Source organism: Urocitellus parryii, chromosome 12 (genome assembly GCF_045843805.1).
Source record: "Urocitellus parryii isolate mUroPar1 chromosome 12, mUroPar1.hap1, whole genome shotgun sequence".
In the NCBI taxonomy this organism is placed as follows: domain Eukaryota; kingdom Metazoa; phylum Chordata; class Mammalia; order Rodentia; family Sciuridae; genus Urocitellus; species Urocitellus parryii.
Window position 1 is genome coordinate 42,103,787 of NC_135542.1, and position 23,041 is coordinate 42,126,827.

Genomic DNA, 23,041 nt, shown 5'->3' on the forward strand with positions numbered 1-23,041 from the left:
ATTTATGAAAAATGTTCTAATGCAACTTATACTCAATTGCTCCTCTGTCAATATGGAATATTTTCATATATCACTATTTTGAATCTCGAACACATTTGACTTTAAAAACAAAAATTTCATAGAACTGCTAGGAATGTCTACTGAGTAGTTTGCAAAAGTATCTCGTAAGTCTAGATGGAACTTACAGTTCATAGAAGGAAACTGCACTTGGGAAAATCTTCAAAGATGGGAATCCTCAACACTATCTTCCTCCACATTTTAATACAGAAGGTTAAAATTTCAGAAGAGAAAGTTTACGTGCACTGAGAAAGGAACATATTAATAGCTAGACATTAAAAAAAAAAAGATCAGGTGAACTGTCGACAGCTATCCATGGCCAGATGAATCAAACCATCATTTTAACCAGAGAATAGGAAAATCTGCTATCTGGGAACTTCCAGTGGCAATCTTGCTGGTTAAGAATGGACAGATACATGTGAGTTCTATTCAGCTATTCCAGGTTCCACACAGCACCAGAGATGAGGTAACCTGTTGCAGCCACCTAGCCACACAGACTCCCAGAGATAGGCATGGCTTCAAGATGCCAATCAACCTGTTGACTACCAGACACCATGAAAGACTCCACCTGCTGAAACCTTATCCCTGCCTTTGAAGCTCTTCCTTTAGGGAAGAAAAAAGAATTGGAGAGCCACCTGCCGGTCACCCAAAGGAGGAATTGGAAAATCAAATACAAGAGGCTTACAGGATACCGAATGTACAACCGAATGTACAAATTACCACAGATCCATAGCAAGGTATACTATAATGAGAATGCCTAGCATACAGAGTAAGGATAGGATTAAAAGTCGCAAGATTACAAAATAGGGGGAAACCAATTCAAATCTCAGCAGACTTTTCAACCCAGACCTTCAAAGCTAGAAGATCCTGGAACACTTACCAACTCTGAAAGAAAATGTATGCCTACCAAGAATCTTATACCAAGCAAAATTAAGCTTCAGGTTTGATGTCAAAATAACCTTCCATGATAAGACAAAAATTAAAAGAATTTTCAACAAGAAAGCCCACACTATAGAATACCCTTGGCAAAAATATTCCATTAGGAGGAAATGAAAATCAGCAAAGGCAGAACTATGCTAAAAGAAATTCCAATCAAAGGAGAAACCAACTCAAGTTTAAAAATATAAAAAAACGGACAGTAATGACCAGAAATACAAACTGTCTCAATAATAACCTTTAATGTTAATGCCCTAGACTCAGACTGGATCAAAAAAAAAATGATCTAACAATACACTTCCTTCAAGAGATTCATCTCTTAGGAAATGAGATCCACACACTGAAGGTGAAAAGATGGGAAAAAACATCATTCACATGGGCCACATAAACAGGGGTTTCCATCCCAATATCAGATAAAGTGGATTTAAGGTCAAATCCATCAGAAAAGAAAGGACATTTTGGGGGCTGGGTGGCTATGATAGAGTGCTTGCCTAGTATGTGCTAGGTTCATTCCCTGGCACCATGTACAAAATAGACAAGGGTATTGTGTCCATCTATGACTAAAAAAACTTAAGATTTTATACTGCTTAAGGGAACCACACCATCAACAAGACATAAGTATCTGTGCCCCAAACAATGAAGCACCCATATATAAAATCCTTCTCAATTTCAAGAAGCAAATCACAACACAATAATACTAGGTAATGGAAGAATGGAGGAACTTTGGATTGGTTAAAGGGGAGGATGAGAAGGGGTTATAAGGATAGGAAAGATGGTGGAATGAGATGAATGGACATCGTTACCCTAGGTACATGTATGATTGTAAATGGTGTAGAGACGCACCATTCGTGCAATCAGAATTGAGATGTTGCAGTGCATTTTTGTACGATGAATTGAAATACATTCTGCTGACATGTACAGCTAAGTAGAATTTAAAAAAATTTAATAATTGGAGTCGTTTTCTAACTGTTCTGTTCCAGCTCCTATCAGGACTGGAAGGATCTATCAGGAGCTCCCTTAAAACTAATTCTGAATTTGTCTCTTATTTCTTCACTAATTAGTTTAGAATATTTTTCTCTGGTGGCTTATCCCTTCCTGCACAGGAAGCCCCTGGTGAGGGGCTGGCTATGTGGTGATAAATATATACAATGAGGAAGGAAGATATTAATAGCTAGGTATAGAGAAAACATCAATTGAATTGAACCAAAAAAAAAAAAAAAAAACACTTGACCAAGAGTAAACTTTGTTTCAACATAATAAAACACTATCAAAGAATATGTGAGCATAAAGAAATAGTTTATTGTCAAGAAAAATAAACTAACAATCATTGTGGTCTGGGAGCAACAAATATGGTCAAGGCTTGAGACTTGCGGTTTCTACAAAGGGCTGACAGCTCGGAAGAAGAGTGTGCTCTTGATTCAGTAGCACACCATTTCTTGATTCACAGCTATTACCCAAGCTGAATATGTGTTTTGCTCTTATTAGTATCATTGTTTATTTCCTTATAAAACTTTTTATAACTGCAGCCTGCTGGTATTTGTAGAAGCACAGCTTCTAATAGAACCTGACTTGAGACAATAAGCCGTCTCATCTATGACAGGATATAACACTGACTTCTAGTATGAATACTGACCAATTAATTATTGACATTAAAGTTAAAACCCATGGGCTGGGGAGGTGGCTCAAGCGGTAACACACTCGCCTGGCATGAGCAGGGCACTGGGTTCGATCCTCAACACCAGAAAATAAAAGATGTTGTGTCCACAAACTAATTAAAAAAAATTCTCTTAAAAAAAAGTTAAAACTCATTACTCCTACTTGAAGACTGGTGAAGCTGACCCCCTAGATGTTTAAAGCCCAAACCTGGAAACCAAAGTTAGAAGTAAAAGGGCCAAGGAAAAAGCCAACATTTTGGCCTTTGCCCTCTAAGGTCAGCCAGGATCCAGGGAACAACAGGACCCCTCTAAAGGCCTTCCAACTCCACTGAGCCACCCAACCTCCCTGTCAGCAGGATCATGAGGACCCTAGAGAACAGAATGCCAACCAGAATTCTGCAGATAGAAGGGTCACTGGAGAGGGAAATGCCCCTAATGCTCTTAAGGGAAACCACATGTGCTCAGCAAGACCCTGACCCATCCCGGCAGATGTCACAACTCGTAGAGGAAAAGCTAAAGGAGCCAATTGGCTTCTCACAAGTTCCCAAGATTGCTCCCTGACAAATCTCAGCTAACAGTAGATAGGAAAAAGGACAATTTTGACAAACAGCCTTAAACACCTGGCAGAAAAGTATAACCAAAACACAGCCATACATGAACATTTTAAAAAGACAATGGTTCTTATTTTTACTTCAGATGTACATTTGTTAGTCCTTCAGAAAATAAGCAAAACTAGATTATAAAGGGTTTTTTTTAAAACAGGAGTGCCTGAAAATTCACAAAAAGCTCTGTCAAAGCCAATAGTTTCTTAGTGAATCTGGGAACTACAAATCTTTCTAACCTCGCATAGGTGACCTTTTTGGGTGGATTTTTTTATTTTGGCTGGTATGATTACTATAAGCTGCTGCTCGGACTCCTCCTCTGGAGTTCACAATTCATCACTTTCAGCCTTGTGACTTGGTTTCAATCAAGACCTGGAAAGAAGACAAGCTTCCACCAAGCGGGAAAGGAATTTGCCAAATGCTGAGTATTACTGGGGCAGCTATCCAAACTGCTAAAAAGGGAGAACTCATTATGGGTGATCTCCAACTCAAAATTAAGATCTCTAGGATGGGTGGCAATATCAGAGGGTACAAGAACAAAAATAAAATGAAACCAAGAGGTATAAAGAAAAGCGGAGGGAGGGGGGTTGTGAGAAATATAAAAGTCCTGCAGTCTACTTTTAGAATATATTATGTAGCTTTGAGATGTAAGAGTCAATCACACCCATTTTAACTATAGCCCTTCCCTCTACCAGCCCCAATTTTAAAATTAGCCAATCACATAGATTGTAACCCAGAACTCCTTATCAGAACAAGATGCAGTGCTGAGTTAGGATAAAAATAGGTAGAGAGACTGAGCATCAAGAAAAACCTACCTGAGTACCAAGAGGAAATGGATATCATGAAGCTGAATTTCTCAATTTCCACAAATTGGCCTGTGACAGTCCCTTGTAGAAGCATAGAACTGAAGCTTAGAGTACTAGGAACTGAACCCAGAACTTCACACACTGGCAAGCAGTCTACTTCCCAGCTACACCCCAAGCCCAAAACTGACATGTGAGACTTCTCCATGGAAGAGTGTCTGACACATGTGTGGCATCCCAGTCTGGAGATAAGACCTCTGCAACCCAAGCATGAAGGAAGACACATCTGCCTGCAGGAAAGACCTCTTTTGACTTGGCCATGACACCACCTCCCCTGGAAAGTCACATCTCTGAGCACTTGTGTTCAGTAGTGTAGCTACTCGTGGGGGATGAAAAAGGAAAGAAAGCCAAAGTTGGCAGGTATGTACCGTATGGGAATGGAGTTGAGGCTTGGAAGATTTGGATTCTAGCACAGATTCTGCACCCTCCTGTGTCACAATGCTTTGCTAGCTTAAGCAAGGAAGAAGTTTGTCACTTAAGTTCCAAGTTAGGCTGTGGTGAGGATATGACGACCTGGCACTCCACACCCATCCTCTTTCTAGTGGTCTTTCCACTAAAGGCAAGAAAACTAAACACTAAATTTCTCTGGTTCGCAGCTGTGATTTGGGAGAGATGATGTTTTGGCAAACCAGATGCACACATGTGGGATATGGAGAGTGGAAAAGGAGCAGCTGCATTTAAGCAATTATGAGGGTTACCTGGTTTTCCTGTGCTGTGTCAGCAAAGTCTCCATGACCATCATTGATTTATAAGAATGAGGCGGCTAGCAATGGGCCATTTATTTTGTAGGTGCTGATGGCAGCAAGTGCACCATGATCACCATCTTTTCTGCTTACACCTGTGATACTACAGTCCTGATTTAAAGAGCTAGCAGTTCTCGTACTACAGTGTGACATGAGGAGTCACTTCTGGATGGTTGACATAGTGTGCGCCTTGTACTAAATACCTATTAAAAAAAAAAAAAACCCAGGCAGAGTACCAAGTGTGGTTCTTGCCAGATTCTTCAGTAGTATACCCTTCTGCAAAAGTACAGTTTGCTTTGCATGTGTTTGACTCCTCATGGCAACCTGGTATTTCTAACAAACTGTAGGGATTACAAGTACCCAAACTAAGGGGCCAGAGTGGTAGATACTAAAAACCTAGTCCAACTCATAGCATGGTCCAATTTCAGAACACAGGAGGGAAAAAATCTTAACTTCCAGAAAAAGGGAAAAATAAAAATGGGCTTCATTCCAGAATGTTAAAATTTAAGAGTAATACTGGAAGCTAGGGGGAAAAAAATACAGCAATACCTCTCAAATTGTAAGGGAAGATCATTTCCATCCTATAATTCTGTTGGCCCAACTATCAATTAAGCATGCAAATAGAATAACGCCATTTTCAGGCATCTGTGACTTCAAAAAATATACTCCCATGTGCCTTTCTGTGAGGCATTATAGGAAGTTGTGAAATTCGCCAAAATAGTGAGATAAACCTGAAGACCAAAAAAAAAAAAAAAAAAAAAGATTCAGGAAAGTTTTAACAAAACAGAAAAAATTCTTGGGATGAGGGTGAAGTTTCAAGACAATCGCTATGCAGCAGGCAGAAATCTAAATGGGAGCAGATCAGAAAATTCTGAGATACCAATTTAAGAAGGTGAAACTTCACACCACTAATGTATGTGATGTACTGAAGGGAGACTTACACCCAGCAGAGTGAGTTTAGGGGTAATTCTGTGGTAGGTACATTTAAAAGCTTGAGCAACTAGAATATTAATTGTAATGAGAACATAGGCAGAAAGTAAGAACACATGTCTGAGTGGCCTGCAAAGCCCTGCAGGATTCAGCAATGACCATTACTCTTCTGACCTCCACTTATTACTCTATTCAATCTGCTTCATCCAAACTCACTTCCTTGCTGTTCCTAAAAAATGCAGAGCACACTCCCAACTCAGGGCTTATGCATTTGTTCCTCCCCTGCATGAAACCCTCTTCTCCCAGATATTCAAATAACTACCCTCACTTTTCACAGATCTTTGGGAAAATAAATTTCAAGGAGAACAGAGACCTCCCACATAAAACTGTCACCTAAGCCTACTTTCCACATTTCCAATCTGCATCTCTGATCATTTTCTTGCCATAGCACTTATCAGCTCTCCACATACTTTGTGTTCATCATTCATTATCTGCTATCCTAGCTAGTTTCATAAGGAATACACAACCCAAACACCTGGAATAGTTGACAGCAATAAGACATCAATAATGTTTACTGAAAAATAACATTGAAAAGCTATCATGGAATACCATATAAACTTATCTCACCTGCAAATATCTAAGTATAATACTCATCCTACAAATTGTAATATTAGAGACCAAGCAAAGAATTAGTGTGCATGCATGTGGTAAAGTGAAGAAGCTTAGTATCCATCTTGCAAGGGGAAAAAAATGGGAAGTTATAAATCAAAAAGTAACAATGGAAGCATTTTATTTAGATGCATGAAAGCAACCAGAAGAATGCCGCTAAAAGTGGACACCAATTTAGTTTTTAGAACTATTTAAAACTATTTGATATATGCACATAATTTCAAATATTAAAGTAAATCTAATAAAAATGGTAAAAAAAATTAATCTCAAGATCATGCATACAACAGATCCAAAATTACTATACAGATCATACAAAAATGTCAACATTAACTACCCAACAAAAAAATGATGAATCATTTTATAAATCACAATAGAGTGGCCAGTAACAAAGTTGTACAACCTCAAACAGCAACCAAAGAAATGCAAATTCAAACCATGGTAAGATTCTTTTATCCTTATCAATATTTAGAAGTCTGACATCATTCCCAACATCAAGATCATTGAGAATGAAATAGAAACTTTCAGACTGGTGATGGGGCTGTACAACATTATAAGTTCTAAGGAAAATACTTAACTTTACCTGGATAGGTTTAGGATGTACTTTCAACAAGTTAGCAATTCCACTCCTAGATACTATATCCTACAGAAACTTACAGAAGGTGCTAAGTGTACAGTGATTTTTTTTTTACCACTATACTTGTATTTATATCAAAAAAAACCTGGAAACATTTTCATCTATGGGAGAATGGATAAATGCTACATATTCAGAAAATAAAATATTCTCATAGTTAAAAAATAAGTGAACAAGATAAAATGAATCAAAAGGCAAGTCAAAGAAATACCTACAATGTCTTCTGTGTGATTCCACTTATATAAAGTCAAACAGCAAAACTAGGAATAAGTGATAAAGAAGCAGAGGATGATACACACGAAATTCGGTATAGTGGTTATCTCTGGGAGGACACCGAGGATGGCATCAGGGAAGAGCGAGCGCAAAGGGCATTTCAGTATGGGGGTAGGGGTATGTATTCTTTTGCAGAATAAAAAGAAAATAATGAAAAGATACCTATGACTGAATGGTACGCAAAACTTGCACACATGTTCAGTCGATAAAGAATTAAGTATCTTGAGGGTCAGAAAGTTTAAAGACTAACCAAAAAACAAATTAGTCACAAAATTCAAAACTCCAAGTTAGGTTCACCTGACTCAAAATTTGACACTCTTTCAATTTAGAGAATCAAACAATTACCTTGGCTAATTTATGAAATACATAAATTTCATTCTCAGAATTAAAGAAGAGAAATCACTGGAAGGAGAAAATGCCAAAAGCTCCTAGTAAACTTCAATGTAGATGGCAAATAATGGAGAAGTGGAGTCCCTGAAGAATGTGTTGCAATTATTGGAATGAACTATGCAACCTATATTCAGCCAACCTAGCACTAATCTGCAAGGAAAGGAGAAGTAACATCTACTGAGGCCCTTCTGTGTGAAAGCACTTTATATGTAGTACTTTAATAGTTCTCTCAATGCCAAGAATTAGGTGTAACACTCATCTTACAAAAAGAAAAGATCCAGAGGGCTAGAGGAAAGAAATTCCTTAACGAATATTCCCAGTGCCCTATCTGGCTTGGAAAAGTTCAGTTCACCAGGGAGATAAGCATAAAATAAAGATGACTACAACAATATTACAGATATTAATCATAGCTATACACAAAAGTGTGGAATGAAATAGCCAAAGAAAGAATCAAGATAGACCATTTCTTCTCACTGAATCAAAATTTCCATATTCACCCAATATTCCACTAAATATCAGAGCAAATGGTTCTTACCTATGACCAGGGTGGTAAACAGCAGCGTTTATTCCATGAGGATAATAGGTACTGAAGTTGAAACTGTGACTTTCTTGGTAGCTCTGATTTGTTCCCACACTAAAGAAGGTAAATTAAAAAAATACCATTAAACCACAAGGATATCACTAAATGTCAATTTATAAGACTGGGGGCTGGAGTTGTAGCTCAGTGGTAGAGCACTTGCCTAGCACACGTGAGGCAGTGGGTTTGATCCTCAGCACCACAATAAATAAAAGGTAATGGGCCATCTACAACTTAAAGGATTCCAATTAGAACCAGTCAGCATGGGCCCAAGTGACCTAGAGTTTTCCTGACAGTGGGGACTTGAAAGTCTCACGTCAAAAGTCAAAAGGTACACCTGGACAGGACTGTATGGAAACTTCTCTGGGATCTCCAATAAAACTGGAATGCTGGAGAGGCACACAGTCCCTTTGTTCTGAGAGGATTCACTCTCTCCCTTGAGAATATCTCCTTTTTCCTATCCCTTCAGTAATGTTATGCCCGTTACTCTGACATGTATGAAATCTTTGCTTTGATCACAATAATGGGGGGTTGAAGCGAGGGTCTTTGTGCTGCCTCACTAAGGCCTGAGCCCTGTAACTTTGGGAAAGATACAGGGAACTTTCTTGCATGATAGCAATTTTCTGTATCTTGAGAAGGATTTGAACAGCACAAGTATGTGCATTTATCATAATTCACCAGTGGTTACAACCAAGATTTGTGCTTTACAATGTATGACATTTTTACCTGAAAAGTTATAAGCAAATATGGAATTCTAATTAATGAAATGCATGCTAAAGTATTTGAGTGCTGATGTCTCCAACTTATTTTGAAATACACTGCAAGATTAATAGCTAGAGTCAGAGGGACAGATGGTCAAAAAAGTGATATAGCAAGTACATAAAATCCTAGGTACAGAATCCAATGTGAAATGTGTGTTCAACACACCATTCTTTCAACTATAGTATTTGCAATTTTTCTTAACATGCTAAAAGAAAAAATACATCTGACACTAAGCCAGAGAAATAAACACTGTATCAAATATGACTTCCCAAAGTACATTTTTACCTCACAAGGTAACTTCTAAGTTCTCCTCGGTAATTGATGACCAGGAGTTCTGCAGACCACTGTGCACTTGCTTTGTATTCTAAAAATATCAACCCAGCAATGGCATAGCTCAAATCACCTACAAAACTAGATGCCTGTAGAAGACAAAAATTAAGTTACTAAAATAGTAGTTAAAAGTTAATACATGCTTATCTGGAGGATATCCAAAACACTGGCTTTGACACCCTAATCTAGACCAATTTTCCCAACCTTAGCAGCCTCTTTGAGATGTTCACACAGGTTAAGTAAATTTCTATTCACAGGGAGAAAGGCGGAAGGGTGAGAAGGTCAGGAGGAAGGAAGGGCCACCACAGACTCTGAACTCTAAATATAAGCTTTCAAGTGTTAATTTCTACTGCTAGCAGTGTCCTAGGCTAAAAACAAAACCAACTCCAATTACTTCCCAGGCTACACTGCTAAATACATGAAGGTCTGAGCACCTTGGGAAGCATGCATAATAAAGTTTATTACCTTAGAGCTGATCAGAGTATGTCACTAAAAATACGCCACTTAAGCATAGAATCATTTTGAGCAGAAGGCAACTGAGAACCAAGGGATGCAAAGTTCTCTGCCATCTCCTTACTGCCTAAAAAGGCAAAATTTTCTCTTTAGAAAAGTGCTTCTGCACCAGGAAGGGACTGCAAGTCATACCAAAATGAGTCGCAGAAACAGACCTCATTAACTAATGGAAGATGAGGGTTATTTCACATTTCCTAGGCACTTTCCCAGTTTATAGACCTTTATTAAGATAGTATATAAGCCCCCACATCTACTTCCTTTAGTTCAGTTTTTTATGAAGATCCAAGCACGCAAAAGCATTAATAAAATTTGTGTATTATTTCTCCTGTTAATCTGTCTTGTCAGTTTAATTTGCAGTCTCCCAACTACTAGATTTGAGAGTAGAGGGAGTTTTTTCTAACACTAAATGGTATCTTGTAGTCTAGAGCCACTCATTGAACACCTGATACATGCAAGTTCTAATTGAGATACTATAAATATAAATATACATAAAATTTCAATGATTTAGTACAGAGGAAAGAAAATCTCATTAACATTTATGATTACATGTTGAGATGGTATTTTGAATATAATGGCTCAATAAAACAAAGAAATTTACCGATTATAGCTACTATAAGATTTTAAAAATTACATTTGAATCTATGTGTATATATACACACACACACACACACACCTTGTATTATATTCCTAATAGATTACTAGTTTCTAGACTAATCTAAACTCCTTCATGTGGTTCCAAAGGATTTCCATAATAGAGGCCAAAGCACTTTTTCCAAGTTTTTCCATTCATTATTTTTGAATTTTAAAAAAATGTTCTCAGCTCTACCTCTCAGAGTAAGCTGAAAATCTTAAATATTAATCCTCAGCTCCTACACAGATCAACTAGATAAAAACTCCCAGTAGAGCCAGGGCAATCCTGTAGTGCATTTTGGTTTTGTTTTTATTTTCCTTATAAAACTCCCAGTTGATTAGCCAGAGTTAGAACCACTGTTCTACCTATCCTGTACCTTCACTTAAGGATATAAACTAAAAAGCACTATATCACTAAAAAAAGATTAATAACTGGGCTGCCCTGAGAAAGTCATTTTACTTCCAGACTGGGTTTTCTAAACTGTAAAATGGGAATAATATCTTCCAACATACTCAAAGGGTAATTTTGAATATTAAATAATAGACAGTCATTAATATAAAGTAGCCAACAAATACATGTTTATTTTTCCCCCCAACCATTATTTTTTCCCCATCCACTTCTTTCAATTTTTATCCCTTTTAAAGGTAACAAACTCTAGTTGTTCCAGTCTAGGGTACATTCTGCACCACGACAAAAGAATTATAGCCAGGTGCTGTGATGCATGCCTATAGTCCCAGTGACAGAGGAGGATGAAGCAGAAGGATCAAAAGATCAAGGCCAACCTCAGCAACTTAGCAAGAGGCTATCTTCAAAACAAAAACTAAAAGGAGTAAGCACCCCAAGGTTAAATCTCTTATAGTAAAAATTAAAAAAAAAAAACTAAGATATCCTAAAATTAGGAGGGTCAGAGAATGGAAGGGTGTTGGAGAGGTAAGGGACAAAAATCAACTCTAGGCTGAAACCTTGACTTAAATCCCATCATGGCTGCCCACCAGGCCCCGTTTCTGGACTGTTACTCCAACCAATCCAGAAGCAACTATTACTTCTCCTTGTGGTCTAACCTCTTGTCCCAAGCTTCCCCTCCTTCACTGTTCTCTCCTCTAGAGGAAACAGAAGTTCAATGTAAGAATTGTGCTTTCCTTCCCTAAAGAAAATACAGAGCTCCAGGTTCATCAGACATTTTCAAATTCCTACCTAGCCTTGTTGCTGGAAGTTGTGGGAACTTGTTCCAAGACTTAGTTTTTCCTTCTCTGGGTAGCCTGTGTAATGAGGCTCAAAAAACCTTTATTTCATACATCCCTAGTTCTCAGTCTTGTTTTTAATAATCTCTATTTAGTAGTTACTTACCAGGTGGTTTTCAATCTGTATAGTGCCTTATAAATATAAGGAATACCACAGATAGACTAAGTTTTGGGGTATCTTAAGGTTTTTTGGGGGGGGGGGCAGGGAGGTACTTAGGGATTAACTTAAAGGCACTATCCCCAGCCATTTTCTTTTTTTTCAATCTTTTGAGACACTACTTGCAATCCATCTGCCTCAGCCTCCCAAGTTGCTAAAATTAAACGCATGAACCACCATGCCAAACAAGTTCATAGGTTTTTCTGATTTATATTTACTTGTATTTCCCCTACCATCACATATCATCCATTCAGTCACCTATACATAGAAAGCAACAGACAACAAATGTCAGAGGTTGAAGGAATATACATACCGGGGAAATGACAAATAGTTCACTTCCCATGAGATCAAATACCCTCACAGTTCCTGTGCTTTCAGCATAGGCCAGCAGTGTGCAATCGTAACTCCATGCTACCCGTCTCCACTGGGGTTTGGGATCTTTTGGAACTAGAATGAAAAGAGGTGCTTTTAACAATGTCATAATGATAGTTGCAGTGACTAAAATGTTAACTAAAATATTCAACTATATTACATTACCTTCTAAGGATCTCTAAAATTTCATTCAATAGAAAACAGTTCCCAGAAATCCATTTCAAGTAAAATGTAAATCAAATATTCTGCCCCATTTATTTTAGAAGCAAAGCCTCTGACACCAGAGGCCTGATGAATGCTAAACATACTCTCGTGTCTGGTAAAGGCTCAGAAATATGCCTCAAAAATAAAATAGAGCAAAAGTCTAGAAAATTCTAATCCAATGAGTTTGGCCCCTCTAAAATCAAGTTTTGAGAAGCTTAACAGATCCTTTAAATATATCAAATACAGGTGCCAAGAAAACACAAAATAAAAGGAATTCCATACAGATACACACATTTAGAAAATTCACCAGAGCAGTTTTTAGTCAATGAGATTTTTATAAGCAACACCTTAAAGTAATCTTAATAATCCAACACTGGGATTTCTTTTCTCTGAATTTTTAAATAGAAAGGATATTAGCAATGAGGGGAAAAAGAGGTTATGAAACTCTAAAATCTAGGTTTTGTTTGAAGTTTGTGTGTTTCACTGGCTTCTATTTCTCATTAAAATCTCAGAGCTGAAGAGATAGGTAGGATAAACACCCTCTTGTTAGAATTCCAAATAATCAAACGACTCAAGGTCAAGAGCAGAAAAACCTGGAACCTCAGCATCCTTCCTGCCCACACAGAGCACTTCTCATTCGGCATGCTGCCTCTTAGGGTCTTAGGATTGCTTCTGTGGGAGAGAAAAATAGGCCACCCCAAATCCAACCTCTTCAGCATATTTTGAGCCAGTTACTCGAAGACAGATTTCTACAGACAAAAGAATGGCTCTAAGAAGCTGTCCTTTTAGAGAAAAAAAATTGCGTCTATAAAATTGTGTCTATCTAGCCAGGAAGAGAGGCACAAGCCTCAACGCCACCCTCAGTCCCAACTCCAAGCAGCATTCAAAGAGATGCCTCCCACCCGGTAGAGAAGCAGGAATTAAGTCCAGGCCTTAGACTTGAAGTCCAGTGCCAAGTAGAGACCCATGACTCTACCCCCCAGGTCAATACTCAGTTTGTGGGTACTGCATTAGCCAGGCTGCAAGTAAACTGCCTCCGCTACCCTTCCTCCAACCTTGGGCAACAGGAAAAAAAAAAAAAAAAAACTACCAACTAGGAAGCAGGTCATGGAAACTAGCACAGAAATGGAGCTTGAGACTCAAAGCCAAGGCAAACCCCAAAGGCCATATACCTAAACCAGAGCTCCCAGGTGTAACCTCCACATCTGTACTGTCATCAGGCAGAGAACTGCCCCAGTGGGACAGACTTGAGTTTTGGCCTGCATCACTGCCAGCCTTACAGTGTGCCTGGCACACCCAATCCCTCAGACTCCTAAGTCCCTGAAGCTGTAAAACTCAGGTGTAACAGTAGCATCAGCCTTGATAGCCAAGGGACTGTCTCCACATCCTATCCCCTTCAGGCACCACAGCTATCCTCAAGGCCAGTGCTTGCAGAGGAGCTGCTAAACCTGCCCAACACCAGGAGAGACTTGTACCCTAGTAGGAGTCATGTTTCAGCCTGCATCCCTGCCAACCCATAGCATGGGCCTGGATCACCCCTGAGGCCATGCAGATTCTTGTGGCTGAGAGTCAGGCACAAGCCAACTTAGAGTTAGACTTGGAGCCAAAGAACTACCTTCACTATCACTACTCACCTTGGACAGCATAGTGTAGAGCAAAATGCCATTCATTCACTGACAGTAGGACAAGGCAATCAGCACAGAACTTGGCCTTGAAATGCAGTGCCAGGATGGTGAAACATAGCACAGGAGAGAGATCTTAACAGTCCTCACCAATAGGCCAGTGCCCATGGACAAAGCTTTTGAATGGCCCCAGTTCTGACACAGGAGAAGATATGTAGCCCCAATATATCATAAGCCTAACATGACCAGGATTACCTGTGGGTAACTGCAGCCAGCTTGAGCCATAAAGACTCTGGTGATAGGCAACGAGAGCAGTGTAGGACTTGGGCTACCCAGTGCTGGGCTGGTCTTGGTGGATTACAGGCTCTGTGTGAAACAGCTTGGCAGTTTGGGTAGCCATAGGTGTGGCTCAGGGGCCTGGGACTAGCCTCTCCACAGTGATTCTACCCAGAGTTGGGAGATTTCCCAGTGGCTGCAGATAAGGTGTCTGGGTCTACTACAGTCCCACAGAGAGGCATGAGGTGATGGAGTACCCTTGTTAGGTATTCCCCCAGTTCATGCTCAGCAAAACACCAACTGCAGAACTGCAAAGTTGTGCTTAGATAGCTCTCTAGTATGAACAGACAGCAAACCAACAGAGTATTCAAACAAAACCTGGAGTTACGGCATCACATATTCCTTCCCAAAACTGAGTCATGAAGAAACAGAAAATGTGAACAGACTAATAAGTAATGAGACTGAATCAGTAATAAAAAGCTTCCCAAAGAAAAGCCCAGTATAAATGGCTTCACTACTGAGTTCCAAACATTTAAAGACTAATTCTCTTTAAATTATCCCCCCCCCCAAAAAAAAATGGAAATTTTTCCAAACATTCTACAAGGCCTGCACTGCCCTGATATCAAAACCAGACAAGCACACAAAAGGTTACAAACCAGTATCCTTGCTGAAAAAAATCCAACAAAAATGCTAACAAACCAAAGTCAATAGTATATTAAAAACATTAACCATGATCAATTGGAATTCATCCCAGGGATACAAGGATAGTTCCACCCACATAAATCAATACCACCTCAACAGAACAAAGGACAAAAACCATATGATCACCTCAAAAGAAAGTAGGGGGGAAAAAAAGATCCTAAAATTTGTATGGAAACACAAAGGTCCAAATAACCAAAGGGATTTTGAGGAGCGAGGGGAAAAAAACAGGAAGTTCAACATCCTTTCATAAAAGCAGTTAACAAATTAGGTATATGGCCTCAATATGATAAAGGTCGTATACAATAAGCCAACAGCTAACATTACACCGAGTAGTAAAAGGCTGAAAGTTTTCTAATTAGTGGAATAAGACAAGGATGCCTAGTTATACTACTTTTCAACATAGTACTATGAGTCCTAACCAGAGCAATCAAGGAAAAAAATAGCCAAGAAAGGTGGCACATGCCTCCGATTCCAGTGATTTGAGAGGCTGAGGCAGGAGGATTGCAAGTTCTGTGACAATGATTCATTTTATGCTTTGAATATAGTAGCCCTTGAGCTCCACCATCTTGGCTTATCTTAAAATGGGCATTTTTTTTCCCTCTTCTCCCTATCCCAAATTAACCAGTGAATCACAATCCTCCTACAGAGAACACCGTGAATGCAGACTTTGGAATAGCTTCTTTAAAAACCCCCTGTTCTCCCTGATGGCAGAATTGCATCCTCTGGGACAGGAGTCCCCTGTGCTTTTTTTTTTTTTTTTTTTTAAAGCAAACATCACACACTTCTTTCTCAAAATCGTGTCCTCCTGACAATGACATAAAGGGGAACTCTGCACACTGTTGGTGGGTATGTAAATTAGCACAAAAAATTAAAAGTAGAACTACCATATGATCCAGCAATCCTATTCCTACCTACACATATCCACAGGAAATGAAATCAGTGCATGAAAGACATCTGCACTTCCATGTATATTGCAACATTATAACAGCCAACAAATGGAAACAATCTAAATGGAAACAAAACAAGAATGAATATAATGCATGTGTACATTAAAAACTATTCAGCCATTAAAAATCCTGTCATTTGTGACAAAATGGATGGAGATTATGTTAAGTGAAAAACAGCAAGCAAAGACAAGAACTGCATGATCTCACTCAGGTGAAATCTAAAGTTAACCTCCATTTTACTTTCAAGTTTCGGGAGATCATCAGAAGCTGGGGAGATAAGAGGGAAGGAAGGGATGGGGAGAGGTTGATCAATGGGAACTACAGGGAAAAAAAATTCAGAAGTTTGTGGCCTTCCCTGTAATTATTTGCTAATATCACAGGTCAGTTTTTATCAATTTTTTTTTTAACTCTTATAAAATAGCTTCCTAACTGGTCTTCTCATCTTCAGTCTTTCTCTTCCTCCACTACCCAAAGAACATTTTAAAATAAAGATGAACGAATCAAATCCTTCAGCTACTTTAAAATCCCTGATGGCTTTTCATTCCCAACAAAACCAAGTCTCAATACCTCACTATACAAGAAAGGCCCTTACAGAAAGGCCTATCATATACATTTATAGTTTCATCCCATACCACGTCCTGTATCACACCCCTAACACCACCCACACATACCACCTCTGTCTTTCATACACACAGATGCCTTTACCTGGCCTGTTTCTCTCCAGTCTTACTCATCCTTGTAAGCCTAGTTTACCTGTTACCTCCTCCTTCCTTGACACTTTGAAGCTGACTGGTCTCGTCTAGTGCACCAAATATGCCGTATATACATTTTTCATAGTATTGATCACCTCGTACTATGCTGTTTACACAACTATCCTTAAAGAACACCAATTAAGTATGCATTATACAACTGGGGTCTTTTCTCTACCTGAAAGAGGTACTGTGTAGAAGTCAGACTCCCCTTGCCTTCAGTAATATATTTTGTATATATGGGAGAAGTATGCCAAGTATCAATGAGTTCATTTTTACTATCAATAGGTAAAAAGTATATTAAAAAATCTGAGAGGTCCTTGAACACAGGAGAGTCTAGGTAACTTTATTCAGTCCAAGACACTACATAAACTCTAAGAACTTTTTTTTTTTTTTAAATACAATGAGTGTAAGATGAAAAACAGTTCCATGTCTTCAGATAGCTGAAAAGTCAAATGTGGAAGCAGACAAAATGATGAACAACTCAAAAAGCTACATATGCACAGATGCTACATAAAAACCAGCAAGACGACGACTTTGCCTTAAAAAATATTTATGTGCTGAGAAAATGCTGCAAACATTTTTCTATTACTATTGTCTCACCTGAGAACAGATTTTTCACTCTTATTTCATTTTGATGGGATAAAAAGACATATGCAGTACATTCTGTTTCTGTCTAAACCAAGTTCCTTCTAAAAGGGATTTGTTTGTACTATTACTTCTAGTTATAAACAGTAACTCCAGAAAACTCGGCATGTGTTTTGACCCAGATAAAGATGTGTTTTCATTACAAGAAGATTTCACAGAACCATGTGAAAATAAAGTCTATCGCTGGATTTTTCCAGCTATCTGTGTGGTTTGGGAAAGGAATGAACAGTATACATTTTTACAAGACAAATGTCAGTTACCCAAAAAGTATTCAAAAAGGCTGAGTACAACAGCAACCTGACAACTGACATTTCAAACTCAAAATGTTCACACCTGCCCACATTTCCATCCACTGCTGTACCTGAAACCTGCCCAGCTGCCAAGCTCTCCCCCACTCCAAGTTTTGTTAATGTTATTTTAATGTTATTTTCTCTGCTTAGAGCATCCTTTCCTTGAACCCTTCACTTGCTGCTTTTTCAAGTCTCACTTCCTTAGGAGAGCTTCTGACAACTCTATGCCCCACTATTCTCCACCTTTCCAAAGATTTCATTTCCCTCAGCTCTCATCGCAATAATTAAACATTTGGAATTCAAAATTGTGAGAAGCTGCATCAACTTCATTCATAAGTTTTATCACCTGTGCCTTGTTCTGGTAGTACACAACAGGCACCCAAAGATTAAAGGGGTACATTTCAATCCAGTGCCCACTTGTACACACTGCAAATGCAATGGCAAGAACTTTAAAAATAGGGAACAATGGGGTTGAGTCTCAGTGTTACCAGAAACAAGTTGAGTATGGCTTTGGGGAGATTCAGTCTCCTCACCAGCAATATGAAGCCTTTGAGGAACAATTTAATATACATCCTAATTTCTAAGTCAGGAACCAATGGAGCAAGTGCAAATTCATGGGAATAGGAAGACAGATGCTAAATTATTTATGTTTAAAATAGAGTCACTAAAAGATACGAGAAAAAATTTACAATTCTACAATAAGGTCTAAACATGATAAACCCTCAAGTTTTTCTTAAAAAGTGGCAAACACTACTAAAAAAGAATTCTCTATGTAAAAGAAATTTAAGAGACTTCAATTGGGCAAAAATATTCGCAACATGGATGATAAAGGGATAACATTCGTGCTATACAGATACTACAAACCAAATACAAAAAAAGGTCATATTCTTTTGGATTTAATAGGCTAACAATTTTCTCTAGAGATACACATACACACACACACACACACACACACACACACACACCCCTAAAACTAAACATGCAAATTGAAAATGAGATATTTTACCCTTGCCTGTGAGCATGGTGAATATTTAAAAGAGGCAATATATAGTGTTGAAAATGGATAAAAGACATGGCCTCAATCATACCTTTTTCACGATTTATTAATAGGTAGAACTCTTTGAAAAGGATTATAGCAATAGCTATCACATTTTAAATTCTATACCCACAGAGTGACTTTTCCAGCATTGTTAGGATGGGAGATGAACAAAAACAGGTAAAATAAAGAGGAAGAAGACTGTTATCCTAAATTTCTATAGAGAAGTGGAATAGGAAATGTGATTCACATTCTTATACTCAAATACTGTGTCCACATGAAACAGACTGAAATTCTTTAAGTCACCACCCCATAAGATGTCCCCCACGTAGCAAGTGGGGGAGCAAGATATACAATACCATGTCTCATTACACCCGAGTAAATGCCAGCCCATGTATATAAAAGGATTATAAGAAGCTTTTATGAAGATTGCAAAGTTAAAGAATCATTCTTTCCTACTTGTGTACTGTTCGAATTTGTTAGAAGTTCTGCTTTTGTTACTAAACAAAAGCAGCAATTAGTCTTGAACCTGATCTCCCACAAGAGTGAGTGAGTGTATATAAGAACTTCAGGCAGTGCAAGACTGCCATCACTAAGAGGATGAAAAGAGATGACAAAGCCATCTGCTATGCACATACATCTCAAAATCAGGGTTCCAAAATACACACAGAACTGAAATGTAAATAAATACACCATTATACAGAGAATTCTACACTTTCCTCAGGAATTGAGAAAGGAAAAGCACCATTACCCAACTCAAACAAGTTTATAAAACACTATACACAATAACTGCACCATAGCCAAAAACCAGATTTAAAATATAAACAGGGGCTGGGGATGTGGCTCAAGCGGTAGCATGCTCGCCTGGCATGCGTGCGGCCCGGGTTCGATCCTCAGCACCACATACAAATAAAGACGTTGTGTCCGCCGAGAACTAAGAAATAATTTTTAAAAATTCTCTTAAAAAAATGACATTTAAACATTCATGAAGACATAAATCAAACCACAATAGATTAATCAAAGTTGTATATGTTCTAATAGAAATTACTAATCAAACAGAAACAGATGCATATATTAGAATAGGCTTAAATGCGAAATATAAAATGCTAAATATAAAAAAATATTTAGTCTAAACTTCCATCTTCCAAGCCAGGCATGGTGGAGCACACCTATAATCCCAGCAACTGGGGAGGCTAAAGCAAGAGGATTGGGAGTTCAAAGCCAGCCTCAGCAACTTAGCAAGACCTTGTCTCAAATTGAAAAGGGCTGGGGATATGGCTCAGTGGTAGAGTGCCTCTGGGTTCAATCTCTACTATGAAAAAATAAAAGATCTTCCATCCAGAAAAATAAAAGCTAATTAAATCCAGAATAAAGATAAAAATCAAAGAAACAAAATAAAATTTTATTATTTAATATTAATACACTGATAAATCTCCATCCTGTCAAAACAGAAAATTATAAATCAGAAACAGTAAATATGCTATAGACAGTAAAAGTATAAGAATATTATAGACAAAAGATAGCCTATTCAACAAATGGTGCTGGAAAAACTGGAAATTCATATGCAGCAAATGAAATTAAACCTCTCACCATACGCACACAAAAAGAACTCAAAATGGATCAAAGACTTAGGCACTACAGAGACTATGCCCAACAGAAGAAAAAGTAGGGCAAAATCTTCATAACGGCCTAGGATCTGACTTCCTTAATACCACCCCTAAAGTGTAAGAAATTAAAAAAAGAAATCAAGAATCAATAAGTGGAATAGATTGAAACAAACTTCTCAGCAAAGGAAACAACCATGTGAAGAGAGCCTTAGCCTCAGTATAGATTGGGAGAAAATCTTTACAACATACCTCAGATAAAGCATTAATATCTAGGATACATAAAGAACTCAAAAAACTTAACACCAAAAAACAACTCAGTCTAAAATGTACATTTATTAAATAAATGTACAGACTTCACAGAAGAAATACAAGTAATGAGAAAATGTTCAACATCTCTAGCAATTAGAGAAATGCAAATTAAAACTACATTGAGATTTCCTCTCACTCCAGTCAGAATGGCAATCATTAAGAATACTGCCAACAATAAATGTTGGCAAGGATGTGGGGAAAAAGGTGCACTCATACATCGCTGGTAGGACTGCAAATTGGTGCAACCAATTTGGAAAGCAGTATGGAGATTCCTCAGAAAACTTTGAATGGAACCACCATTTGAACCAGCTATCCCACTCCTCGTTTTATACCCAAAGGATTTAAGAATCAGCATACTATAGCGATACAGCCACATCAGTGTTTACAGCAGCTCAATTCACAATAGCTAAAATATGGAACCAATCTAGATGTCCTTCAATAGATGAGTGGATAAAGAAACTGGTATGTATACACAATGAAATATTACTCAGCATTAAAAGAATAAAATTATGGTATTTGCAGGAAAATGGATGGAGTTGGAGAATATCATGCTAATCAAAATAAGCCAATCCCCAAAATCCCAAAGCCAAATGTTTTCTCTAATATGTGGATGCTAATTCACAATAGGGGAAGGGAGGACAAACGAAGAATGGTTACCTTATATTAGGTGGAGGAGAGGGGAGGGTTTATGAAAAAAATACATCACACACATATACATATAACTATGTACATGTTGTAGAATCACACTGGCCAATCAGAAAAATGATAAATTATACCCCATCCTTGTATATCCAACATGCATAAATGCATTCTACTATCATGTATAGCTAATTAAAACAAATTCTATGAAAAACTAAAGATCTGAAAAGTTTAATATATCCAATTTTAAGAATTTGAAACCTAATTAGAAAACCCAAGTTTCTCTGGTGAATTCCATCAAACATTTGAGGAAGTAGTAATTCCAATTCTACACAAATGCTTTCAGAAAATAAAACAGGAATACTTGCCAACCAATATTTTGGGACCAGCACTATTACAACATCAAACCAGAAAAGCACATTATAAGCAAACAATCTACATACCAATATCCTTCAAACAGAGATGCAATAATCTGCTACTTATGCTTTTCACAATTATATAAAGGCCTGATGGTTTCACCATGCCTGTGAAACCAAGTACAACACTGAGTTGCTTGCTACTTGAGATCAAGTTCATAGACATCTTCTTGTGTTACCTGAATAGTTTGGAGACCTATGTCCTGACATTTAGGAAATTATCCAGCAGAAAATATGGGGAAAAAAGATACTTCAGAAAGTCTTCTTTAAACTTCAACCTAAAAAAGCCAGGCACAGTGGTACACACTTATACTAGCAACTCAGGAGGCTGAGGCAGGAGGATCACAAGTCTGAGGCCAGCCTTAGCAACTTAAGTCTCAGTTTCAAAACTAAAAACAAGCTCAGTGGTAAGTGTACCTGGGTTCAATCCCCAGTACAAAAAAAAGTACAACCTATCATTAACAAAGCCAATTACAAAACATTAATGAATACTATAGAAAAATCGAAAGAACAGAAAATGTTGATATTTGGTGTATTTCTACTTTTGCTCCTTAATTTCTACTAATGTGTTTTTCAGTAAGAAATAAAATTTCACTAAAAATTTACGAAAAGGGGAAAAAGGTTATATAATCTGAAGCTCCTAAGTCACTTTTGAAATAAATTTTTTCATTTCAAAATGAGCATTTCAAATAGATGGTTCCCAATCTTTTTCATGGCAAAATAGAAAGTCATGTTGCATGGCATCCACCAGCAAACTCATGAGACTGCTGGAAGCCTGAGGCAACCAGTGGATCTCGGGCAAAGTGCCCCAGCCACTGGTGGGCTGGCAGGCCATCGGCTGTCCTACAGTAGGCAAGCTGCTGCTCACAGTTAAACTCTGGCTTGCTACATTTCAAAGTCAGAAATGAGGAAAATCTCTTAATTAAAATACAGCAGCTTAATAAAAATAACTCCACATGGATTTTTAAGTCACTGTTCAAGATGAAAAGAGAAGACTGAATGACTTAAAATGGCATGGCAAATAGAGTCCAAACCAGTTGCAATGCATATTTAAGACCTCTCTCAAAGGGCTTATCTTTTATAAAATAATTGAAAAATATCAAAGTGGAACCAAATAGCTCCTATTTCAGATTGCAGACTCTGCAGTATGTAGTTTCAAAAATACATTAACAACAATCTGGCTCCTTTTCTCCAGGCACGCACATGAACTATCATTTGGCATATGGGAGTTATTCCCATAAAGATGAGTCAGATAAGCAAATGA

General features: G+C 38.0%; 1 protein-coding gene across 2 annotated transcripts in view; it reads right to left on the reverse strand.

Moving 5' to 3' along the window:
- Positions 1 to 23,041, reverse strand: part of Nbas (NBAS subunit of NRZ tethering complex) — a 324,194-nt gene that overhangs the window by 285,401 nt on the left and 15,752 nt on the right. For both annotated transcript variants that reach the window (XM_026396378.2, XM_026395637.2), the window contains 3 exons: positions 12,274 to 12,407; positions 9,374 to 9,507; positions 8,285 to 8,383 (listed from right to left, as the gene is read on the reverse strand). In XM_026396378.2, coding sequence (XP_026252163.2) covers positions 8,285 to 8,383; positions 9,374 to 9,507; positions 12,274 to 12,407 — 367 coding nt within the window. The remainder of the gene's footprint in view (positions 1 to 8,284; positions 8,384 to 9,373; positions 9,508 to 12,273; positions 12,408 to 23,041) is intronic.